The sequence below is a fragment of the Lissotriton vulgaris genome, chromosome 9, assembly GCF_964263255.1.
Source record: "Lissotriton vulgaris chromosome 9, aLisVul1.2, whole genome shotgun sequence".
Lineage (NCBI taxonomy): Eukaryota > Metazoa > Chordata > Amphibia > Caudata > Salamandridae > Lissotriton > Lissotriton vulgaris.
In genome coordinates this window covers 1,214,631,364-1,214,652,172 of record NC_141697.1, presented here as the reverse complement: position 1 = coordinate 1,214,652,172, position 20,809 = coordinate 1,214,631,364, and the positions used below count along the sequence as shown (strand labels likewise).

At 46.2% G+C, this 20,809-nt stretch overlaps 1 protein-coding gene across 2 annotated transcripts in view; it reads left to right on the top strand.

The window, feature by feature from the left end:
* Positions 1–20,809, top strand: part of LOC147693063 (solute carrier family 26 member 6-like) — a 240,761-nt gene that overhangs the window by 182,113 nt on the left and 37,839 nt on the right. For both annotated transcript variants that reach the window (XM_086936875.1, XM_086936874.1), the window contains exon 17: positions 6,571–6,639. In XM_086936875.1, the coding sequence (XP_086793001.1) occupies positions 6,571–6,639 (69 nt within the window). The remainder of the gene's footprint in view (positions 1–6,570; positions 6,640–20,809) is intronic.

Here is a 20,809-nt window from a genome sequence, read left to right as displayed (position 1 = left end):
TCTTGGCATGTAGAGCTGCAGAGTCATACACTTTTGCAATAGATCACCACCTGGTGTTGGGCTCGGATGATTGCAGGTTGTTGTCTTCTTGGAAGAAGTCTTTGTAGTCACGAGATAGGTGACTCCTCCTTTGGACAATACTGCGCATGGTCATCGACTCCATCCTCAGATTGTTTTTCACCATGATGGGAAATGATGGAGTTAGTAGAAGTAAAGAGAAAGGATGTCCATGCGTGTGCATCTGAGTAAGATGAGTACTGGAACGGATACAAGTCCCGGGGAGGTGGGAGGGCGTGTACGACTCTGCAGCTCTACATGCCAAGAACAGATGCATACTGGTAAGTAGCATATTCCGTTCGAGGCATATGAGCTGCAGATCGTACACTTTTGCAACAATTGTGCAGCAGTGTCTCCCCTAGCGGTGGTCGCTTGTATCCGTTGCAGAATACTGAAATAGTGTTTTAAGGACATCTTGGCCTACCGCAGCTTGCTGCTTGGCTTGCACATCAACACAATAGTGTTTAGGGAAGGTATGTATTGTAAACCATGTTGCTGCCTTGCATATGTCCTCTAGTGGTATATTTCCTAAGAAAGCCATAGAAGCTCCTAGTTTGCGAGTGGAGTGCGCTCTAGGAGGAAACGTTAGTGTACGTTTAGCTTTTTGATAGCATATTTGTATACACTTTACAATCCACCTGGCAATTCCTCCTTTAGAGATGGGATTGCCTTTGTGTGAGGGAGAGAAAGATACAAAAAGTTGTTTTGTCTTTCTGAAGGATTTAGTCCTGTCTGTGTAGTATAACAGAGCTCTTCTAACATCTAAGGTATGTAAAGCCCTTTCTGCAACAGAGTCCGGTTTTTGGAAAAACACTGGTAGCTCTACTGATTGGTTAAGGTGAAAAGGAGTGATAACTTTTGGCAGGAATTTAGGATTTGGCCTAAGAACCACTTTGTTAGGATGTATCTGAAAAAATGGTTCTTGTACTGTGAATGCTTGTATTTCACTAACTCTTCTGAGAGAGGTGATGGCAACAAGGAAAGCAGTTTTCCATGTTAGGAATTGCAATTCACACTTGTGTAAAGGCTCGAAAGGGGGTCCCATAAGTCTTCTAAGGACCACGTTTAGGTTCCATACTGGAGCAGGTGGTAACCTAGGTGGGATTATTCGTTTTAATCCTTCCATAAATGCTTTGATTGCAGGTACTCTAAAGAGAGATAGATGTTGTCTATTCTGTAAATAGGCTGCAATTGCTGCCAGATGCAGGCGTATGGAAGAATAAGCTAGATTGGACCTTTGTAGGTGTAGAAGGTAGCAAATAATATTTTGGCTGGAAACATCCAATGGATCAATATGATTATTGTTACAATATATTGCAAATCTTTTCCACTTAGCTGCATAACATGCTTTGGTAGTGGGTCTTCTAGCTTCTTTAATTATGTTCATACAGTCTGGTGGTAGGTTTAAGTAACCAAACTCTAAGACTTCAGGGGCCAGATCGCCAAATTCAGTTGGCTTGGTTCTGGGTGTCTTATTTCTCCATGGTTCTGTGTTAACAGGGATGGCATGAGCCGTAATTTTTGATGTGGAACCAGTGAGAGATCTAGTAGTGTGGTGAACCACGGCTGACGTGCCCATGTGGGAGCCACTAGTATCAGTTTGAGAGACTGTTGTCTGAGCCTGCTTACTACTAGTGGAATCAGTGGGAGAGGCGGAAAAGTGTACGCAAATCTGCCTGACCGATTCATCCATATCGTATTCCCCTCCGACCGTGGGTGTGGAAACTTGGCGGCAAAGGTTGGGCATTTTGCATTTTCGTGGGTGGCAAACAGATCTATCTGTGGATGCCCCCACCTTTGGAAGAAGGGTTGAAGAACTTGTGGGTGTATCTCCCATTCGTGAATCTGTTGTGACTGACGACTCAACAGATCTGCTATCTGATTGTGAATTCCTGGAAGGTGTTCTACTGTCAGGTGTATGTTTTGAGGAATGGCCCGTCTCCAAATGTTCTATGCAAGCTGGGACAGTTGCAGAGAGTGTGTCCCCCACTGTTTTTGTATATAACACATGGCTGTCATATTGTCCGTCCGGATTAGGACAGCTTTGTTTCGTACTTGTACTTGAAACGTTTTGAGTGCTAGGAAAATTGCTAGCAGCTCTAGATGGTTGATATGGAACTGTTTTTGTTGGTTGTTCCATTGACCTTGTGTGGTATAATGCAAGAGATGGGCTCCCCATCCTGTGAGGGATGCATCTGTTGTGAGCACTATCAGTGGAACAGGTTCTAGGAACGGCCGTCCCTTTGTAAAATTTTTGGTGTTCCACCATTGCAGAGAGCGATATGTACGGCTGTCTACCAACACCAGGTCTGTGAGCTGACCTTGAGCCTGATTCCACTGTTGTTCTAGACATTCTTGTAATGGGCGCATTTGCAGTCTTGCGTGAGGAACTCTGAAGATGCAAGACGCCATCATGTCTATCCGTCTCATGAACACTCTGGCTTGGAGAGACTGCTGGTGTTGAAAAATGGAGACTAAAGTCTGAATGCTCTGTATCCTGGCTGGACTGGGATACGCTAGAGCTGTAGATGTGTCTATGGTAGCTCCTAGATACTGATGAACGTGCAAAGGCTCTAGGTGCGACTTGGTGTAGTTTATTGTAAACCCTAAGTCGTGCAATATTTGAATTGTTTGTTTTGTGTGTTGGACACACTGGTTGAACGATTTTGTTTTTATGAGCCAATCGTCGAGGTAAGGGAAGACATGTATCTGTTGTCTTCTGAGATGTGCTGCTACTACTGCTAAGCACTTTGTAAACACTTGTGGTGCTGTTGTGACCCCGAATGGAAGGACTTTGAACTGATAGTGCTGTCCTTGTATGACAAACCTTAGATACTTCCTGTGTGCAGGATGTAAAGGAACATGAAAATAGGCGTCCTTTAGGTCTAGTGTTGAAAGAAAGTCTCCCTGCGGTAGTAGTGGGAGTACTTGTTGTAAAGTGATCATGTGAAAATGATCTGATTGTATGTAATGGTTGAGGGGCCTGAGGTCGAGAATTGGTCTTAGTGTCCCGGCCTTCTTGGGAATTAGGAAGTACAGGGAGTAAACTCCTGTTCACTGTTCCTCTAAAGGAACTACTTGAATAGCATCCTTCTGTAGAAGTGCTATAACTTCCTGTTGAAGCAGAGTTATATGTTCTGTGGACATTGGACGCTGCCTGGGTGGTATGTTTGGGGGGGTTGCTGTGAGTTCTAGGCAGTAGCCATGTTGGATAATCTGTCTTACCCGCCTGTCTGTTGTGATGGAATTCCAGACATGTAGGAACTGTGATAATCTGCCCCCCACAGGAGTGGATTGCTGTAGGGGAGGCAGAGGGAAGTCACTGTTAGGGAGTGGAAGAGAAGCGGTTGTTGTTATTACCTCTACCTCTTCCCTTGTTATTGTTGCCTCTGTATCCTCCTCTAAAGTATCCTTTGTTAGAGGAGGTCTGTATGTGGGTCTTAAAAGATGATGATGTATCTGTGCCGGTCTGCTTGGAGCCTCCTCTATAAAAGGAGCGGCGAAAAGAACCTCTAGTCTGTGTGGATTGTAATGCACCCATAGCTGTGTCCATGTCTTTCTTCATTTTTTCTAGTGTGACGCCTACTTCCGGCCCGAACAACTGGTTCTGATTGAAGGGTTGGTTCAAGATGGTAGTATGTACCCCTGGTTTAAAACCTGAAATGCGTAGCCAGGTATGACGTCTGAGTATAACACTAGTATTGACTGCTCTGGATGCTGTGTCAGCTACATCTAGTGCACATTTAATTGAGGCATTGGATATTAATTTGCCTTCTTGTAAGAGCTCTGCTGCCTGATCTTTGTATTGATCTGGGAGGTACTCTGTTAGTTTTTCTAATTGGTCGTAGTGGGCTCTGTCATAGCGTGAGAGTAAGGCTTGTGTGTTTGCTATGCGCCATATGTTTGTTGCTTGCGCAGCAATCCGTTTCCCTGACGCATCAATAACTTTAGATTCTTTGTCAGGCGGGGGCGTGTCACCAGAAGTCTGGGAATTGCCTCTTTTACGTGCATTAGACACTACCAAAGAGTCTAGTGGCAGATGTCCCTTAATATAGACTGGATCAGATGGTGCTGGTCTATACTTTTTTTCTATTCTTGGATCTAGCACCCTACATCGTACCGGGTCTTTAAATATGTCTGGAGCATGTTTAATAACTCCTTTGATCATGGGTAGTATTTGCGTAGACCTTTGTGACTGCTCAAATGTATCCAGTAAAAAGTCCTCATCAATTGCATCAGAGTGCATTGGAACCCCATGGTAAAGTGCAGCTCTATTTAATTGATGATTAAACCCAATACTTTCTTCTGGAGAGGAAGGTTTTGTTAGGTAGTACTGAGGATCAGGAATATCTGGCACATTGTGTGGTGGAAAACCATATATGTCGTCATCCTTAGGATATTCTGGATTGACATCCTCATCTAAGGGATATGCATGTGGCTCTGGTACATCATTTCCCCACCTAGATCATACTCCTCGTCAGTGTGGTGTGATGATGCAGGAGATTGAACAGGAGAAGCTATAGGTTCAATATATGGAGGGATAGGAGAGGAAGAAGGTGAAGGAGAGTAAGGGTGCATTGGAGAAGTTGCACAATCCTTTTTCTTGGCAGGAACCACAGGTAGTAGTGGTGTCTCTGCTGGTCTCTTCTTGTAAGGAATTGCTTCCACATGTCCAGTTTTTGGGTTAATATGGACCTTTCTTTGTTTAGGATCTGGTCTAAACAGTTCTTCCTCCTCTACAGCCTTCTTCTGCGTCGATTTTTTCGGTGCCGATAGGGGTTGTTTTGTGGTTTTTGCTTTAGGAGGAGTTGTGGAGTCCTGTGGCAAATTTTTCGGTGCCGACAGTGGTTTCGGCTTGGTAGGCGTGTCTGTATCAGGCCCTGGAGTCTTTGGTACCGATGTTGGAGATTTTGGCGTGGAGACAGGTCTCGTTGGACCTGCGCGCCGGACTCTGGTTTTCCATCTTTATTTTTGGAACCGGAAGGTTTCGGAGTCAAAGCTTTTGGGTCCGGTACAGTTTTTGGCTTCGGCACCGATGGGTATTTTGGTTTGGGTGCCGAAGGGTCCTTGTCTTTAGGCACCGAAGGGCGTTTTGGCTTCGGTGTCGAAGAGTCCTTCGGTGTCGAAGGATGTTTCGGTGCCAATGGAGGAGGTGGAATTGGCACATGTGGTTTCGTCAGTGCCAAGGCACCGGAAGGCATAGTCTTTTTCCTCGGAGCCGAGCCTGAAGGCGGGGCGTTTGAGGGTAGATCTTGGTCTCGACTGGGCCCCATGGGCGGAGTGCCGACCGCTGCCTTTGGCTTGGGTAGTGTATGTTGTGAAGGGGCAAGAGTACTCACGGGCTGCTGAGATGGAATCGAGTCGTCTGAGTCCTCTGCCCCCGAAATGATCTGGAGATCAGGCGAGTCTTCCTCGGCGACGAGTGGAGCCTCGTCCTTGGAGATATCTTCGAGTGGATCCTCGTCCCCGGAGACGTCCTCTCCAACGATCTCCTCCTCAAAGATGGCCTCCGGTGCTGGCGCTGATCTCCTCATCTCCTGTCGACGGGCCCTCCGATCCAAAATGGTCTTCTTAGATCGGAAGGATGCACAGGCTGTGCAGGTCGACTCGTCATGTTCGGGCGATAGACAGAGGTTGCAAACCTTGTGATGATCGCTATGAGGAAATTTTGCTCGACATACCGGGCATCTCTTGAATGGAGTTCTGTCCATGAGGCGTAGGCCGTACGGCCCCGATAGGCCCAACGGCCCGCGTTGACGCACCGGAATGTAGCTGGTGATGTCGAAAAGTCTATTCGATTTCGAAAATGTTTATCTAAAGTTTCACGATTCGAAATCGCTGAAAAAGTCTTTTCTAGCCGGAGCGGAAAACTTTCATCGAACCCAGTGGCAGAAAAAAACAATCTGAGGATGGAGTCGATGACCATGCACAGTATTGTCCAAAGGAGGAGTCACCTATCTCGTGACTACAAAGACTTCTTCCAAGAAGACAACAACCTGCAATCATCCGAGCCCAACACCAGGTGGCGATCTATTGCAAAAGTGTACGATCTGCAGCTCATATGCCTCAAACATAATGTTACACTAAATTAAAATAGTCAAAAGTGCAGGGGGGAGAGAGAAATTCAGCATTACAGATCTTAGTAGATATGGCACTGTTCTGCTCGCTCCCGCTCACGCAATGTGGTGCTGCAACTTTCGTTGAGTTTATAAATCTACCTCCAAGTGTGCTGAGCGATGCGAGGCAGTCTACAAGCATGGTGTGGGGTGAGTGAGGCAGAAGCACTGTAAGGACACTGAACAGACAGGAATTGTGTTGAGCAAGGTAGAAGCATTGTGCATATGGTGAAATGGGGAAAAATAATGTACTCCATGGGGGGTTTCAGAATGAGAAAGGAAAGCACCAGCAGATACATGCACCTGAGCCACAACCAATTACGCGATGCCCCTGCATTGGAAAGAATTAAAACCAAATTCTGTTTCTGACATGGTTCTTTATCTCTTGAATCTGTAGGGGTTAGGAAATGAGAACAATGGATATTTGGACACAGAACTGGAGCACAGTCGAAAGATCTCAACTCAGGTAAGACTGCTGCCAATCAGGAGTGACATTCTGCTCATGCTTATCAGACCTTGATCAGCCATTGGATGAAATGTAGTGCATGGCTCTGCATTACCTGCCTTGTACCAGTCCTTACCCACATGAGCTCTGTGTAACCAGGGAACATACGTCGCCCATACTAGTTATATTAAAATGAGCCCCTACCAATATGGCTGTATATAGTGCCTTCCAGTACCATGACCCATAAAGGCAGGACTAAACAATATCACTTCCTGTTTTTCTCTGTTACAAACTTGGCAGAACATCTATATATAGTAGGTCTAATCCTTTATTATTTTATTATTATGTTGATATGAAAAGTGTGCTTTTAAACTAATATGAACTGCAGATAGACCTCCACCAGTGGCCTTCCTCTGTGCCCCAGGCAAGCATTGGGGCTGTCTGCAATAGACAAAGCAGGCCAATCTTTATGCTGGGGTTATTTGTCACCGTAGTTGCATCTACCACCTCTGCAGAGTAATTAGAGGCACCGTGTGATCTTAGCAGCCTTTGTTTCCGGAGCTGGGACAACGATGCCTGACCTAGTGATGGCAGCGGTCCACTACGTTTTGGCTCGAGTCCTGGTTGCTATGGAAACAGTAAACTGGAAAATGTTACCTATGCATTCAGCAAACAGCTCTTGGTGCGGGTAATAAGCTATATGATTGTCATGAAGGCTGCCAGCTGCTATGGAGCATCAAAAGCCCTCCATTAAAATGAGACCTTGGGGGAATAAGCTCCCCACAATGACAGAAATCAGCCAACCTCCTTTAGAGCTGCTTCAATTGAATATTAACAAGGCAGTTCAGGGAAGCTTCCTGGCAAGAGGAAGACCCCCTGCAAAGAAAGAAGGGATTCCCTGCCTAGGATTTAGACCCCGACTCTGATCCCTTTGGAAAAGAGTGAGATCATAGAGGGAGATATATCCAGTGGAGAAAATTAACAGATGCACAAGAACACTTTCCTTCTGCAACTGCAATACTGGGGAAGGATGCTGATTCTTTTCTCTCCATACATGTGTAAGAAGCCAGTTTCTCTCCCAGTCCACAAGGTGATTAGTGGGGTAATTTCAACAGAATGTGCTGCCATTGAGTAAATCAATTTCCCTAAGTTCCATTCCAAAAGAAATCCCTTGGATGGTTTTTACAGGATGAGCTCTTAGTAGCTGTGAGTGGATTCACTGATGGCAGAGCTGTCCTCACAGGGAACCATTGTATATGAATAAGCTTCTCCTCCGAATGCCACATATAACAAGATTGTAGTAGTGAAGCAGTAGATTGTAGGGTGTTCTCACACAGCATCTAAGTTTGCTCTGAGGGCAGGTACATGTGCTATCCATTCTGTTCAGCCCCTGCTACATGACTTTCAGGCACTGGCAGAAGTGCAGCTGGCCAAGGACTGTACATCACATCTTTCCATGATGAAGCAGCAGGTGAAGTTCCTGTCTGATGCTTCATTTGATAAACTATGTGCAGCGGCATTAGTAGCTAGTCGCATATCCGGATGAGATCATGGAAAGGAGACGACTTGCAGAGACTTTGCTGAGTCATCTCTCCCTCAGTGGGGTCAACCTGTTTGGCTTTCAACTTGAGGAACCGGTCAAACACATCAGCTGAAGACTGAAAATTACCAGTTCTTCAACCAACTAGTTTCAACCAACTAGAGGGAGAGATTTTGGATGTTGATGGTCCTTTGGACCTCCACCTTATTCGTCAAAGGGATCCTGTCAGTCTTTTAATGCCAGAAGTCAAAGCTGGGGTGGATTCTGCATTTCTTCAGTATCTGGCAGGCTTCAGTCACAAATTCCTGGGTTCTTTAAATTGTGGAGAGTGGTTATCATGTATACTTTCTGATCACTACAGAACATTTCTTCCAGGTGACTCCTACCCTTCACTCCCCAGATCATCAGCAATCATTGAAGAATGATATTGAGGACTTGCTTAACCATGGTGCAATGGTACAAGTTTCGGGGGCAGAAAAAGGACAGGCATTTTTTCCATTGCCCTTGTGGTAAAAGTCTTCTGGGCATGTCTGTCCAGATCTGTATTTAAAGAAAGTGAACTCTTACATCCTTACTCTTACAGAAATTCAAAACAGTCACTCTCCAGGACGTTATTCCCCTGGTGGCTCCAGGTATATTTCTAGTTTCTCTGGATTAACTATGTGCTTACTTACACATTCCCATAAGGATTCCCAAAGATACCTAAGGTTCTATGCTCTGGAAATCCTTTTCCAGGTCAGACTGTTTACATACTGTCTTGCCTCAGCTACAAGAGTTTTCACCAAAGTCCTCCCTTGATTGGTGGGTATTTTATAATCCCAAGAGTTGGCAGTTTGATTTGTACTTCGTCTTTTTCTAATGGTTTGGAAGTATCTCAGCAAGATTGTGAAATAGGGTATAGATTCCTGTTGGACAAGGCAAAGTTACATCTTTATCCAGTGCAGAATCTTCTTTTCAATAGCAACATGTTCCTGACATATCATGGTTATGGTCTTTTCCTTCCATGTCAAAAGTCCCTGCAAGACACTGGCTGAGGGCATAAGGGTATGTGTTTGCTGCTTTACTTCTAGTCCCTTGGGCTTGCCTGCACCTCTATCCAACAATGAACCATCTGCTGCCCATTGGGATCTGAAATCATGGATCACCTTGGACTTGTCTCCTTGCTGCTAAGTGCTTGCTGGACAGAAGCGACCTCCCCAGAGGGATTTGCGAGTTGCTAACCTCCCCAGGACCCAGCCGACCTCGCCGGACCCGCTTCGCGGGTCCCGCAACGCCTCGTGTCTTTGAGGCTGCAGTGTTAGTGGGAGCTTGTATTGAGGAGCGGGCAGGTTGCAGAGCCGGCGGGGCTGCGAGCACAGGCAGGGACTCCAGTCTCCAGGAGCCCCTGCGCGCCCATTTCACACACCTGGGCTGCTCTCCCCGCTGGCCACGCCCCCGCTTCTGCTTTGTAAAACCGGCTGTTTGCACCGATCCCTTGGATCACCTTGGACTTGTCTCCTTGCTGCTATGTGCTCGCTGGACAGAAGCGACCTCCCCAGAGGGATTTGCGAGTTGTTAACCTCCCCAGGACCCAGCCGACCTCGCCGGACCCGCTTCGCGGGTCCCGCAGCGCCTCGTGTCTTTGAGGCTGCAGTGTTAGTGGGAGCTTGTATCGAGGAGCGGGCAGGTTGCAGAGCCGGCGGGGCTGCGAGCACAGGCAGGGACTCCAGTCTCCAGGAGCCCCTGCGCGCCCATTTCACACACCTGGGCTGCTCTCCCCGCTGGCCACGCCCCCCGCTTCTGCTTTTTAAAACCGGCTGTTTGCACCGATCCCTTGGATCACCTTGGACTTGTCTCCTTGCTGCTAAGTGCTTGCTGGACAGAAGCGACCTCCCCAGAGGGATTTGCGAGTTGCTAACCTCCCCAGGACCCAGCCGACCTCACCGGACCCGCTTCGCGGGTCCCGCAGCGCCTCGTGTCTTTGAGGCTGCAGTGTTAGTGGGAGCTTGTATCGAGGAGCGGGCAGGTTGCAGAGCCGGCGGGGCTGCGAGCACAGGCAGGGACTCCAGTCTCCAGGAGCCCCTGCGCGCCCATTTCACACACCTGGGCTGCTCTCCCCGCTGGCCACGCCCCCCGCTTCTGCTTTGTAAAACCGGCTGTTTGCACCGATCCCTTGGATCACGTTGGACTTGTCTCCTTGCTGCTAAGTGCTCGCTGGACAGAAGCGACCTCCCCAGAGGGATTTGCGAGTTGCTAACCTCCCCAGGACCCAGCCGACCTCGCCGGACCCGCTTTGCGGGTCCCGCAGCGCCTCGTGTCTTTGAGGCTGCAGTGTTAGTGGGAGCTTGTATCGAGGAGCGGGCAGGTTGCAGAGCCGGCGGGGCTGCGAGCACAGGCAGGGACTCCAGTCTCCAGGAGCCCCTGCGCGCCCATTTCACACACCTGGGCTGCTCTCCCCGCTGGCCACGCCCCCCGCTTCTGCTTTGTAAAACCGGCTGTTTGCACCGATCCCTTGGATCACCTTGGACTTGTCTCCTTGCTGCTAAGTGCTCGCTGGACAGAAGCGACCTCCCCAGAGGGATTTGCGAGTTGCTAACCTCCCCAGGACCCAGCCGACCTCGCCGGACCCGCTTCGCGGGTCCCGCAGCGCCTCGTGTCTTTGAGGCTGCAGTGTTAGTGGGAGCTTGTATCGAGGAGCGGGCAGGTTGCAGAGCCGGCGGGGCTGCGAGCACAGGCAGGGACTCCAGTCTCCAGGAGCCCCTGCGTGCCCATTTCACACACCTGGGCTGCTCTCCCCGCTGGCCACACCCCCCTGTCCACCAACCAATAACAGACACTGACAGTGAATAGAACTGATCACGACTCCCGCTTCGCGGGAGGGCGCCGGGAGAAGCCCGGGACAAGGGCGGGACCGTCTGTGGCCGTCAGGGGCCGAAGGAGGCCGGGCTGGGCCAGCCCTCTGATATCTGTCCCACGGTCCTTACTACAGTAAGTGATATTGAAGTACTGCACCTTACTGCTGTGTATTAGAGCAATGTCTGCCTCTACAAGTATTGTCAGTGTCAGTTCTACTACTCCACCGGTCGAGATCGGACCACTGGCAATTGGTCCTCTGGATAAATTCTTTTTTAACCGCTCATCCCTATCAATTGATAAAGAGTTATCCTTGGCTGAGAGGCGTGCAGAGCCCAGACTATCCATCGAACTACTCAAAAATTCCACGGATAAGCATTTAACTCTAACATATCCCGCCCTGGTAACACCATTATCTTCAGTAAATCTTCCAGCCGCTAACGATCAATCTGAGGTACCTGCAAAAGCAACAAATAATGACAATGTATCTGAATTGAAGAAACCCAGTGGGAGTCACAATAATTCTACGTTGCTTCCTGACTCTGGTGCCCAGGTTACCCTGGCTCAACCCAAGCACGGATCCAAAAGGAAAAGGACTGCCGTACCGAGGAAATGCAAATCTGTGGCGAAACCCCCTCAAAAGCATAGGAAGCTACACAAAACAATGAGTACTAGAGTGGTTGTTACCGAAGCAAATTATAACACAGAAAGTGTACAGAATGGGAACGTTGCTCCTTTGGATAGCCCAGTCTCTGGTCAGAATATTATTCCCGAGACAGCCCCCTCAATTGATGACAAGTTGTCATCACTTGCAAACCTGATCCCTGAACTAGAAAAGTTGCTTAGATTAATCCTTAGCCCGATAGAGGATCGAATTGCCAAGCTCTCTGATAGATTAAACCACTTTGAGCAGGCAACACTAGATAACTTCTATTCCACAAAATCTCTGATTAAAACTATTGCTAGGGCAGATGTTAGTACTAAGCACCAGGGCAATACTACCCACCCTACCCAAGACAAGGGAAGAAGGCCTCAAACTAACCCCTCACTACTACCCAAGCCTACCAACGCTATTGTAAGTACAACTCCCAAACCTATTGGATTGGTACACTTAGGCCCTGCTTCAAATCATCCTAACACTACAAACCCAGCTCAGTCTGTGGTGCTACAACCAACACCAGTACAAATTCCATCTCCTGCTGTTGGTTTAGGGGCTAATGTATGTCCCTCAGCGGACAAAGTTTTAGTACCCACAAAAGCACCCAATAAGCAGTTAGTTCCAAACAACCCTGCTGTTGGGAACGGGGCTAATGTATGTCCTCCAGCGGGTAGAGTTCTAGTACCAACCCAACCAATTAATAATCAGTTGGTGTCAAATAAACCTGCACTCCGCCCCGTTCCTATAGTTTCTACATCGATTCCACCACCCTTGACAAAGCCACCACATAGAAAACCCCCAGTTAATCTTACTCCGGATTCCTTCCCCTACGTAGCAGTCCTTATAAATGTTCCACCGTTATCCACAGGACAGAGAGAAACCTTCCAGATGCTTAAAAATAAGATCATGCACTGGTTAAGGGAGAATCGACCTCTCCCAGGAGACATCGATGGGTTAATCATAGGGGTAAGGAGAATAGATTGGATAGGGTATACACCCAAAAGTCTGGGTGGGGATTGTATTGTGGTTAACTTTCAAGACCCAAGGGTGGCTGGATGGATAACTAGGCAGGGATGGGGTACAAACAAGGGAGGTATTGGAATTGTAGATCTTACCTTTTTTTACCCCCGCCCAACCAGTGTATTGACTAGCCTGCTTAATGAACCTATAAATCCCCCTACTGTACCATGGCCAATTAATTCCACTCCAGCTCCACCTCTTGTTCAAAACTATACCACATGTATGAACTATAACCCTCATGTTGGATGGTATGACCCAGGATGGGGATGTTGACAAACTACCAGAGAGTTGTATAGTAGTAGTGGAGGGAGCACTAATGAGTTTAAGGGGACTTGTGAAGCTCATGTTGGAATTGATGGTACAACCTTAATTGTAAGGGCCACAGGGAAAGGGAGTTTTGTGGTAGAGGGAGGAGGTGGGACAGAAAACGTAAATGCCAGTGCTGTGAAACTACCCACATCAACAGTAAACATGGTAGCTGATATCACTGATGACCCTGTGAAGGTCGCTAATAATATTAAAAACCCTTTGATTTCCGAAGTGTGTTTCAACAATAGTAATTCCGGTGGGATTGAGCCTGGTTTTGGTACGCTTCTATCCTGGAATGTTGCAGGGTTGGGTAGCAAGTTAGAGTCCCAATCCTGGGTGGAATATATCAGTGGGTTTGATGTTTGTTGTTTCCAAGAAACCTGGGCTTGTGACCCCCTCTTTCTTTGTGGCTATCTAAATTTCTCTATACCAGCATCCAAAGGTGGAAGGGGTCGGCCTATGGGAGGTCTTACTGTATGGATAAAACAGGACCTGAACATCACTATCAAAATGCTGGATTTGGGAATTAGTGATTTACAACTGTTAAGAATCTCAACAGAAAAGGGGTTGTTAATGGATTTGTACAACGTCTATGCAAGAGGCAGCAATATAACCAACTCTTCCACCCTAGAGGTGCTGTCTGCCTCCTCAGAAACCAAGTCCCAAGATAGCAGGGTAATAGTAGCCGGGGACCTTAACAGGACTTTTGAACCTCTGGACTGTACAAATGATCCCTTAGGGAAGGATGAGGACAATCTTTGGGGAGTACCATCTTTATGTTTAAACCCCGTCCCACGGTGGACAAAAGACATCCTATTATTAAATGCTATTTGTATGGAACACGGTCTAAGAGCCCTGAATGGGAGAACCCCAGGGGACAAGGAGGGCAGTTGCACCTTTGACAACGGCAACAGCAGGAGTAGGATCGATTATGTAATTTGTAGTCTCCAGCTGTGGCAGGGGGTTATTGATATGGCTATTAAGCCTAGAATAGAAAGTGACCATAACCCCCTTTGTGTGACCCATAAGTGGTGGAATGTCGGATTGGGAAACTTGCATTTAAGTAACGACCAAATCCTAGTCATGAGTAATGATGAACGCAGGTTAAAATGGCCAAGGGTATTGGCTAACGAGGAAACAATGACTTATATCAATCATGAGGTGGATAATGCTATTTTAACCATGGAGGCGGTAGATTTCACAGCTCCCGGGGCTAGGGAAATCACAGACCTCCATAACGAGTTATTTTCCATCCTCAAACCATATTTTCCATCCTCAAACCATGTTTTCTGACTAAGACCAAGAAAGGGAGGAAAACCCAGGAGGTTGGCAGGTGGTTTAATCGACAATGCAGATCCGCATGATTGGAATTGGGGCAAGCTATTAGAAATAGGGACAGTGTTGCAGTTAGAGAGACAAGGAAATTGTATAAACTGGCCATTTCCCAAGCTAAGAGGAAATGGGACGAAGACCACTGGGCGGAGTTAAAAGAGGCTTCAAGTAACAAGGATTCTAGGACCTTTTGGAAAATTATTAAATGGGGTAGAGGAGGTAGCCCCGCAAAGCCCGATAACAATGTAGCTGAGGAAGCCTGGGTTGAGTACTTCAGACCACAATATGCCGAAGTTATGCACCCCGGGGTAGGGGAGGGCATAACGCCAGTCTATGCTATTGATAATTTGTTCTCCCGTAAAGAAGTGGAAAACGCGATTAGCTCTGTGAAATGCGGGAGAGCACCAGGGTTAGACGGGATACCCCCGGATATCTTTAAGTACGATATGACGAGATGGGCGAGGTATATTTTCTTGCTAGCAAATGCTCTAGCCAAGGGGGGGTGGTTCCCGAGCTATGGAAAGGTGCAATTATTATTCCCATTCACAAGAAGGGAGATCGTTCACTCCCGGCCAACTATAGGCCCATAAGCTTAATAGCAACCATGCAAAAAGTAGTGGGGAGAGTGGTTACAAACCAGCTTATGGACTGGGTGGACGATAATAACGCTCTTTCCCCATATCAGGCCGGATTCAGGCGAGCAACCAGTACCATTGACCAGGTTTTCCGCTTTACTATACTGCGGTGGAAGACGGTCTTACTTGGAAGGGGCTGCCTGTATGTCGCGTTTGTCGACCTACGGGCGGCATTTGACTTGGTCCCCAGGTTTAAGTTATGGCTGGTCTTGCAAAAGCTGGGGATTCCTGCTGAATTGCTCACACTAATTATGCGTCTACACGAATCCAATTTCGCAAGAGTTCAGTGGGGTGGGAATGGCGAGTCAACCTCGGACTTCCCCGTGGAAAGGGGGGTCCGACAAGGCTGCGCCATGGCTCCCTTACTCTTCTCATTATTTATCAATGGGATTGTCGAGCGAATGTTGGAAGCAAGCGTGGACGCCCCATCGTTAGCGGACGTCAGGGTTCCGATCCTGATGTTCGCTGACGATACCCTGATCCTGTCAAAAACCCCTGCAGGGCTACAACGCGCATTAAATATTTTTGATATTTTTTGCAAAGAGCACGGCCTAGAAGTAAATGTGGGGAAGACGAAATTGATGGCCTTTTCCCCACGAAGTAAAATTTACCCTAAGGTAACCCTGAATAATAGCAAGTTAGAGACTGTCAATGAGTTCACATATTTAGGGGTACAAATAGCAGAGGGCCCTGGCTGGTCACATCATTTGGAAAAAGTGGCCCTAAAACACCAACAGCTTTCAGGTGCATTGCGGGGAGAACACCGAAAATCTAAAACGAAACCGATTAAACCCGCCCTTATAGTGTATGACGCAAAGGTCTTAGGTGCCACCTTATACGGTGCGGAGTTATGGGCTTGGGATAATCTTTCGGCCCTTCAGACATCTGAGAACAAGTTTCTCAGAGGGATTACGGGCCTCCCACAGAGCACGCCCCTAATACCATTGTTCCTAGAGTTGGGCAGACGTCCAATTAGCGATAGAGCGCGTTTGCGCCCTGTTCTCTATTGGAGACGTCTCTGGATAACTCCTGAGATTAGACAATATGCTGATGGCTTCCTTTCGATAATCAAGGAAGACAGCTTCCACAAAATAAAATGGCTCAAAAATCTAAGGGCACTGTTGATTAACCTTGGTTTTTCAAATCTTTGGACCAACCCAGCGGAAGAAGTCTTCCCAAGCAAGGAAGCCCTCAAACTACAATATTGGGATTGGGTGGGCGGTAATCTGTTGAGAGGTGTTAGGTCTGACTCTATGGCGGGTCGCTTCCTGGAGACAAAACTCTGCCCTACCTTAGAAAACTACTGGGACACTATTACCATCCCAATGGATAGAAAGCTAGTCTTCCAGCTAAGATCTGGTTCTATTCCCCTAAAAAAACTAACGGCAGGTTGGCAGAGGTCGACTAATAGGTTATGCCCAGTATGCGAAACAGCTGTGGAGAGTGTAGGCCACTTTCTATTTGTATGCAAAGCCTACTTATCACCTAGGAGAGTATGGCTTACACCTGTATGTAAAAACCTTGGGACACGTGACAGCGCAGTGGCATTAAGAATTTTGTGTACAACAACTCAGGAGTCGATAGTTACTGGGGTAGCAAAATACTTGGGGTGGGCCTGGGCAATTAGGCGGCGATCTTTGGGGGGGTCCAGTTAATTATGTTTCTCTTTTTAAATGTCTATAAAATCCTAAACTAATTTGTTATATGTAAATTTTTCCATGTTAATATTGTATGAGCTTGCACAGATTGTTTATATGAATTTGTACCTGTTAATGATATGTTTTTATTCTGTAATGTTCAATTTTATGCTGTGCTTTTATGAGAAATAATCTCGAATAAAGCTTGTACAACAACGAAATCATGGGATTACGAGAAACTTGATTGAATGTCCCAGACAATATATATGAAAATCTTCAATGGTGACTAAACCATTCCCATCTGGCCTGGAGCATCCCTTTGTCTCCACCCCAAGCTCTAGTTGTGACAATGGATACGAGTAGTAGCGGGTGAATGCCACATTAGGGGGAGCAGGCACCCAGGGTCATTGGTCAGTCAAGGAACAGATATTTTTTGCAAAGAGCACGGCCTAGAAGTAAATGTGGGGAAGACGAAATTGATGGCCTTTTCCCCACGAAGTAAAATTTACCCTAAGGTAACCCTGAATAATAGCAAGTTAGAGACTGTCAATGAGTTCACATATTTAGGGGTACAAATAGCAGAGGGCCCTGGCTGGTCACATCATTTGGAAAAAGTGGCCCTAAAACACCAACAGCTTTTAGGTGCATTGCGGGGAGAACACCGAAAATCTAAAACGAAACCGATTAAACCCGCCCTTATAGTGTATGACGCAAAGGTCTTAGGTGCCACCTTATACGGTGCGGAGTTATGGGCTTGGGATAATCTTTCGGCCCTTCAGACATCTGAGAACAAGTTTCTCAGAGGGATTACGGGCCTCCCACAGAGCACGCCCCTAATACCATTGTTCCTAGAGTTGGGCAGACGTCCAATTAGCGATAGAGCGCGTTTGCGCCCTGTTCTCTATTGGAGACGTCTCTGGATAACTCCTGAGATTAGACAATATGCTGATGGCTTCCTTTCGATAATCAAGGAAGACAGCTTCCACAAAATAAAATGGCTCAAAAATCTAAGGGCACTGTTGATTAACCTTGGTTTTTCAAATCTTTGGACCAACCCAGCGGAAGAAGTCTTCCCAAGCAAGGAAGCCCTCAAACTACAATATTGGGATTGGGTGGGCGGTAATCTGTTGAGAGGTGTTAGGTCTGACTCTATGGCGGGTCGCTTCCTGGAGACAAAACTCTGCCCTACCTTAGAAAACTACTGGGACACTATTACCATCCCAATGGATAGAAAGCTAGTCTTCCAGCTAAGATCTGGTTCTATTCCCCTAAAAAAACTAACGGCAGGTTGGCAGAGGTCGACTAATAGGTTATGCCCAGTATGCGAAACAGCTGTGGAGAGTGTAGGCCACTTTCTATTTGTATGCAAAGCCTACTTATCACCTAGGAGAGTATGGCTTACACCTGTATGTAAAAACCTTGGGACACGTGACAGCGCAGTGGCATTAAGAATTTTGTGTACAACAACTCAGGAGTCGATAGTTACTGGGGTAGCAAAATACTTGGGGTGGGCCTGGGCAATTAGGCGGCGATCTTTGGGGGGGTCCAGTTAATTATGTTTCTCTTTTTAAATGTCTATAAAATCCTAAACTAATTTGTTATATGTAAATTTTTCCATGTTAATATTGTATGAGCTTGCACAGATTGTTTATATGAATTTGTACCTGTTAATGATATGTTTTTATTCTGTAATGTTCAATTTTATGCTGTGCTTTTATGAGAAATAATCTCGAATAAAGCTTGTACAACAACGAAATCATGGGATTACGAGAAACTTGATTGAATGTCCCAGACAATATATATGAAAATCTTCAATGGTGACTAAACCATTCCCATCTGGCCTGGAGCATCCCTTTGTCTCCACCCCAAGCTCTAGTTGTGACAATGGATACGAGTAGTAGCGGGTGAATGCCACATTAGGGGGAGCAGGCACCCAGGGTCATTGGTCAGTCAAGGAACAGGAGACTTCTCCCATCTATAAAGAACTGGTCGCAGCACACAAGGCTCTGTTATCTTTTGCTCCTCTTCTTCAGAATGAGTTGGTCCAGGTTTGGACAATCAGATTACAAGCGCATAGATAAACCACTTCATTAGAGAAGATTATTTCAATAGCAGCAGTCTGTCTCCCGGGGATGAAGAATGGGCATGCGGACAGGCTGAAATGTGTCTTCCCATCCTCAGTGACCATGCGTCTTTCTCCTCATCTGTTTCTAGAGCTTCAGGACACAATGGCTGGACCATTTTGCATCCCAGAAAAAGTCATTAATCCCCAATGTTTTGCTCTCTTCAGAGTTGTCCGCAAGCTGCGCAATGGAGAGAATGAGTGTTCAATGGCCCAGTGGCCTTTTCTATGCCGTCCCACTATTTGCAGTGCTGAACAGAGTTCTTCACAGGATGGTGGATGAGAAAGTGGAGGTTCTCTTGTTAGCCCTAGCCTGGTGTTGCAGGCCTTGGTTCCCTTTTTTACAGCAGCTATCAATTTATCCTCCTTGGAGTTTTCCAATCTGTCCATCCATTGTGAGATCTACTTGTCTGTCAGAAAGAGCTCTGCAGTGGCTGTCCCTGGTGGCTTGTAAATTAAAGCCAAAGATTAAGCTTTGGGTTGTTGGGGCAAGGTGGAACGGTCCATTCAATATTCCAGAAGGCAAAGTACTTTGATGTTGTAAGCTGGGCACTGGAAGCACTTCCATTCCTGGTGCTTGACAAAGGATAGGGGTGTAGTTTTCCCCATCCTCTGAGAGCAGTAATTTCTTAAAGACTTCTTCTTTTTGCAGTCTAGCCGTTAATACCAAGCAACCAAAGCTTTTAAAGATGAACGCATTTCTAAAAGTTTAAGGAGAGTCTTATTCCATTCTCCAGTCCCCTCCTTGGATGTAACCTCTGTATTTAATGTTCTTCAGAAAGATCCTTTCGAACCTTTCCAAATAGCTTCTTTAAAATGTCTCACCTTATATATTTTATTTTTAGTGCCCATATCTTCTGGGTACAGATTAGGGCAGCTCTTGTGTCCTACGTCCCTTTCATTATTTTTTTTGTTTTTAAACCAACAATGTAGTTTAAGTTCTGGCCCATCCTTTTTATATAAAGTTGGTCTGGCTTGCCATCTCTCTCAGGATTCTGTGGTCCTGGTTTTCCTTCCCTCTCCCTCATTAGAGCTTGAGGTTCTATAGCATACTTTAGATGTATGTATGTTCATGGTAGTTCTGTAAGGTAAAGCCAGCCAAAAGGCAGTGGAGTGATGTACGTGGTCTACATTGAGTATTTTCAATTTACCTTGAAAAGACTTCGGGCCCGATTCACAGAACTAACTTAAGACAAAATACTAAACGTACTCCTTTTGGTATTCACAGAAGTTAGGATTTTGTCTTAAATTTGTCTTAAGACAGACTTAAGTTAAGATTTTGTCTTAAGTCTGTCTTAAGTCTGTCTTAAGTTTGTCTGAAGACAAACTTAAGACAAAATTCTAACTTCTGTGAATACCAAAAGGATTAAGATTAGGATTTTGTCTTCAGTTAGTTCTGTGAATCGGCCCCTTCCTGTTTTTGTTAAATTTATATTTCATTGTGACTTTTGAATTGTCTAATAAGGATCATCGTCCTATTACTCCCACTTTGGGTAGATGGGATAAATGGCAATTGTGTTCGCTTATATAAAAGCGGTTTACTAATTCTTGTTCTCTACCAGAAGTGTAGCTTTTTCAGGGTAGGTTTCATGGGAGCCTCTCCTATGTACATTTGTGCAGCAGCTACCTGGTCCTCTCTGCATACTTTCATATATCATTGTCAGTTGTGTAAGGTAGATGGTTTTTTCTTTATTTGGTGCAGCTGTTGATGGGGATGCAATATCATGTTTCAGCCAACACACTTATTTAAAATGAATGAAGCAAAAAACGAATAGTTTTTCTTGCAAGTCCACCAGTGTTTGTAAATTGAAATTTTTACTGTGTTTTAGTATACATTTGTGTGATTAAAGACTGGGCCGAGGAAGATGGACGAGGCAGGTAACGCTTGGATTACATGCTCCTTATCTTGATTTCACTGAGTAAATCTTCATCATCACAGTCCCATATTGCAACTTGTGGAGGAGAAAACATTTTGGTCCTGTTAATATAAAATAAAAATTGCAATGTTCAGAATTTTCTTTGGTCTTGGTAATAAGAAAGTGATGTGCTTTAGCCCTGACTTTGTGGGTCATATCATAGGAAGTATCTACATCTACCATATTGGTA